This window comes from Geospiza fortis, unplaced genomic scaffold (genome assembly GCF_000277835.1).
Source record: "Geospiza fortis unplaced genomic scaffold, GeoFor_1.0 scaffold172, whole genome shotgun sequence".
Lineage (NCBI taxonomy): Eukaryota > Metazoa > Chordata > Aves > Passeriformes > Thraupidae > Geospiza > Geospiza fortis.
In genome coordinates this window covers 859037-863808 of record NW_005054309.1, presented here as the reverse complement: position 1 = coordinate 863808, position 4772 = coordinate 859037, and the positions used below count along the sequence as shown (strand labels likewise).

General features: G+C 45.8%; 1 protein-coding gene across 1 annotated transcript in view; it reads right to left on the bottom strand.

Moving 5' to 3' along the window:
• Nucleotides 1–4772, bottom strand: part of FGF12 (fibroblast growth factor 12) — an 87803-nt gene that overhangs the window by 4312 nt on the left and 78719 nt on the right. The window contains exon 4 of the mRNA XM_031055524.1: nt 4658–4772. This exon is cut by the window's right edge and continues 87 nt beyond it. Within this exon, the coding sequence (XP_030911384.1) occupies nt 4658–4772 (115 nt within the window). The remainder of the gene's footprint in view (nt 1–4657) is intronic.

Here is a 4772-nt window from a genome sequence, read left to right as displayed (position 1 = left end):
GTGGGCAGCCCTGCAGGATCACATGTGTCCAGTGGTGCCAGGCTGCATCTGGGCAGGGCTGGAAGCACATCCTCTGGTAGCAGCCCTGCAGGCTCCTTGCCTGCACAGATACCACAGCTCTGGGTGTTGGTATCTGCCAGAGGGGTAGGATTTGCCAATGCATTGGTGCAGGGAATTAACTGCCTGAGCAGCAGCAGCACTCGGGGCACCAGGGAGTGAGTGACTAGGCACCCTTGTTTTCTGCCTCTAATTACTGCATTCTAAATCCAACTGATGCATTTCAAGGCATGTGAGCTTGTGTCTATCTGGTGTGAAGATAGACACGTAAAATGTGAAGGATGTTGCCAGGTGGAATCACACTTTGTTCAGATAAGAAAGACAACACAGGATGGCAAAAAGCCAAGCAAAATCATGGTTAAAATACATCACATTTTCCATCTAATAAGATGATCAAGAGTCTGACAGATGAAGAAGTGAGTTAGTGTGGCATAGAAAACATACCAAAGTCTGCCCACCTGGAAGACAGACCCAAGAGAGGAGCTGCGTAAGCAAAGACTTGGAGAGCGTGGAGATTCTGAAGTTTGATTTTTTAAGAATACTTTTTAGGATGTTGGGAAACTAACATTTCATATGGGCAGGTAGTAACAGGACAAGGGAGAACAATTTTAAATTAAAAAATGAGATATTTAGGTTGGACATTAGGAAAAAATTCTTCTCTGTGAGGGCAGTGAGGCACTCCCACAAGCTGCCCAGAGAAGTTGTTGTTGCCCCATTCCTGGAAGTGCCCAAGGCAAGGCTGGATGAGGTCCTGAACAGCCTGATCTGGGGAGGGTGGCATCTCTCCCCACAGCAGGGGGTTGGGACTGGCTGTTGTTTAAGGTCCCTTCCAACCCAAGACTTCCCTTGACTCTATGCTTTATGTATTAAGGTGATACCTTTGAAGCATTTTCACAAGGCCTACTGCATTTTCCTAGTCAACAGTCTTGTACTTCTTTACAACATCTGAGGACTGCCTTAGCAAAATTTGGATGTTATTTCCCTGAGGAATGACACTGGGAAGGATCTGTCTGCTTGGATACTCATCAGTGGTAATAAATGGATCCAGACTAGTCATTAACAGGTCACCTTTGTATCTGAGACATGCTCACATCATGAGGGCTGAAGCGCCATAAATTCAGAGTTAGGGACTGCTCTGCTGACTTGGAAGAAGTTTTCTGCTTCTGTGGCCAGATTTGGCACCCTAAATGTTTTCTAGTTTGGGCCGGGAGAGAGAGGAAATGTAACTCTTTGGGAGAGTTACATTTGGAAAATATGTCTTCAAGAAGAAGGAAATATGAATAACAGAGCACCTCAACAGTAAGCATCTGATAATATTCCTACTTAAATGACTGGAAACTTCTCACATTGAGATGGATTTGGATATTTAGAAGAACAAAAGGCACTACGGATGGTAGGACTGTTCCAGCACTAATCATTGCAGACACTTAAAGAGACTGAAATTTCTCTAAAAGATTGCTTGTTGACCACGTGACAATTATACTCAAGCTCATTTCTTGTGCAGTCTAGTTCAATCTTGATGTCTTCCCTTTAGGGTTCATTTAGCTTGAATAATCAGCGATCAAAAATAAAAATATCAAAAGAAATGTGTTGCATATGTGTGTTTTGAAGTAAAACTGGCACCACACAGTACATCAACTGCTGCCTACCAGGCTGTTTGCCTTGGCTTTGCCTGTGCACAGATGGGAGAAGAACTTAACGTCTCCCCTGTTATTACTTAGTAAGTTTTTTGTGCTTTCATATTGATTAAGCTTAATCTTATTTCCAAAAACAAACAAATCCTACCTACACTAAACTAAAAAAAAACTCCTACCGACCAAAACCCAAAACTTTTCCAGTTGGTATCTACTGAATTTTGTACAAACTACCTCCAGCATCCTGCCAATCTACGTGAGTCAAAACACTGTGAGTGTTTAGCACAGTAGAAAGCTGTAGCTGCTAAAAGGCATAGATAACACACATCCATACATAGACACCACTGTGTATATATGCATATGTGCTCCCATGAGTATTTAGAAATTATCTGGGAGGATGTTTCTTATTTATGTAAAAGTTTACTGTCCATTTGCAATTTCAAGGAGACTTCTGAATTCAGATAGCAGGATGAAGCAATGGGAATCCAATGAGCTTAGGGAGCAATCTGGGCTTTTTTCTGTTTCCCTTCCCTGTGAACCCTTTCTTCACTAAACTGATGCACAATTTTTCTGTATATCAGAAACAACAGAGAAGTTTCATCTCAGATATAACTGCTATGGAGTGGTAGGTGAAGTGATTCCTAGCAATGGATGTGGCACTTCTCCTTCCCAGGGGGAGCAGATTCCTCCTTGCACACATTCCTGTGTCAGCCATCACGGGACAGGCCTGATGCTGGTGGTGGTATCCAGCAACAGGAAACCTGGGGGTGTGACTGTGGATGGAAGCCGTGTCCTGAATAAGCAGCAAAGCCCACACACTGGGGCAAGCCACAGCATTCTGCAGAACCGACGTGCAAATACAGCAGGAGAGTGCTTTGAGTATTTCTTTGGAGTCATAACAAAGAGAAAGAAGCTGGGTAGGAATTGCCCCTTTTCTGTAACATCTCTGCTTGCAAGCTCTGCTCCTGGGGACTTTGATGGATGCGGTGCAGAGAAGTCACGTGGAGATGAGCAGGTTTTACTCCAACCCTCCCCACAAGCCTCTGCTACCTACAATGAATCTCAGGCTTGGGAACAGAGTCCTCCGTCTGGAGTCCCAGTCCCAGACAGCTGAATGCTTTGGGAAGCTGACACGTGCCTTGGCTTGGGAGACTGCCAGCTCTTTGATGCAGCAGCGCTCACAAAGCCTGACTGCAAAGCATGTGGAGGAGGGAAGGAGTGGAGGAGCCCTTAATTTGGCTGCCAAGTTCCAAAGCGCTCGCTGCTCGGGAGGTTATGTGACAGCTGTGATTGAGGCAAGTGTGGGAGGATGCAACTGCGGGAAAGGGAAGCTCTCGGGCTGGGCTGGGTTATTCAAAATGAAAGCCAGAGTGGCATTTGCTGAAATGAGATCTCTGCTGTGGGTCAGGCAGCTCTGTTAAGGCAAGGCTTTCCAGGAGGAGAGCCACAGGAATGGCCTAGTTTAATGAATGCAGAAGGAAACTATTGAGCTGTTCAGCAGACACCATGCAAGCTAGGTTAAAAAAGAAGCCTGATTAAAAGGATCCCACTGATCAGTGCCAACGCCCAGCCAGGCAGAGAAGAAATACCAGAAGGAGGTGGAAACCCAGCTGTGAAAGCTGGTGCTTGTAAAAGACTCTCCTCGTGGTCAAGGCAAGAGAGAACCTCGTGACCAACCCTATCCCTGAAGCAGGCCCTGTTCCTTAGCAACACACGAGGGCTTAGGGTACCAATGCCACTAATGCCTCAGATAAACAACAAAGGGGCTCCTGGCTGCAGAGAAGCTGTTGAAAACAAGCACAGGACAAGCAGCTCCAGGCCATTCTCTGCTCTTTCAACATTTCCATTTCCTGTGCAAAGCCCACAGATACTCTGGGAATCGTGCACTGAATTTCTCTAATGCTTTGCTCCAGATGGCCTTTTCCTTACACTCACAACTTCCCACCCCTGAGCTGGGAAGCTTTTAAAAAGGCCACTGCTCTGTGGAGTGAGCTGTGGCTTTGTGAGTGGTACCTGTTAGGGGAACACCAGTTCAAACCTTCTCCCACAGCCAACATGGGGTAGTGAGAGGGAGCACAGAGCTGTGCAGCCAAGGTCAGCTCCAGGCTACTGTGGCCCTGAAGGAGACAAATGGCAGGACAAAGATGGGGTCAGAAAAGCATACCTAGTTTAAGGATCAAAAAGTAGTGCTCTTCCCAAGCAAGAGATAAAAGTGCTGTTTTCAGAATCAAGTTAGTACCTGTTAAGTACTAGGCTTACCACACTATCTCTCCATCTATTAGGGGCCAGCCCACAAAAAGCAAAATGGCCTGAGGCACACTTCAGAGAGTGTACAGGCGTCAGCAGGAGAGCAGAACTTCAGCTCCATGACTTTCACTGAAGCTTCACACTGTGACAAAGACACATGGCATGACAGCATCCCATCTAACTTTGGACAACAACTCTACCCCCCAGTGACTAACTAGGATGTTTTTACAGATGAGGGAAAACAGATTTAATCTCAGGGTAGACAGAAAAAGAACATCCACAGCTGTGCTGGTAGGACCCATTTTTCTTCTGTTACTATGGATGGAGTGCCAAAGTCTAAAATCAGGTGAGATGAATCCTGTCTCTACTGACTCTATATGGGACTGGAAATTTACTGAAATACAGTGGCAAAATCCTCTGAGAAGACAACATTATGACCACTGCTGCATCACATTCCTTTGGAACTGCTGGCTGCTTTTCTTTACCAGTAATTTCTTGTGTTGCTGGGCTTTTAAATTCATCCTTTAGCACCCCAAAGCTAAGAAACCCCTTTGAAAACGAAAGCTAACAGTGCACCCAGCACTTACCTGAGCGCTACAAACATTTCTTCTTGCTTTCTGGTCTCGAAGCCTGACACCCCCACCCAGGAAACCTTAACTGAAGTTGTTACCTCCCCCTACCCAAACCCCACTGAGGGAAAAAGTGGGCAGATTCCATACCTTCAATGGGTTTGGGTACAAAATGTGATGAGGGTTTGGTTTTTTTCACTCGGTTTCCCTTCATAATTTGACCTTCTTTATTGAGTCCCAGGAACCACGCTCGTCCCGATTCCTG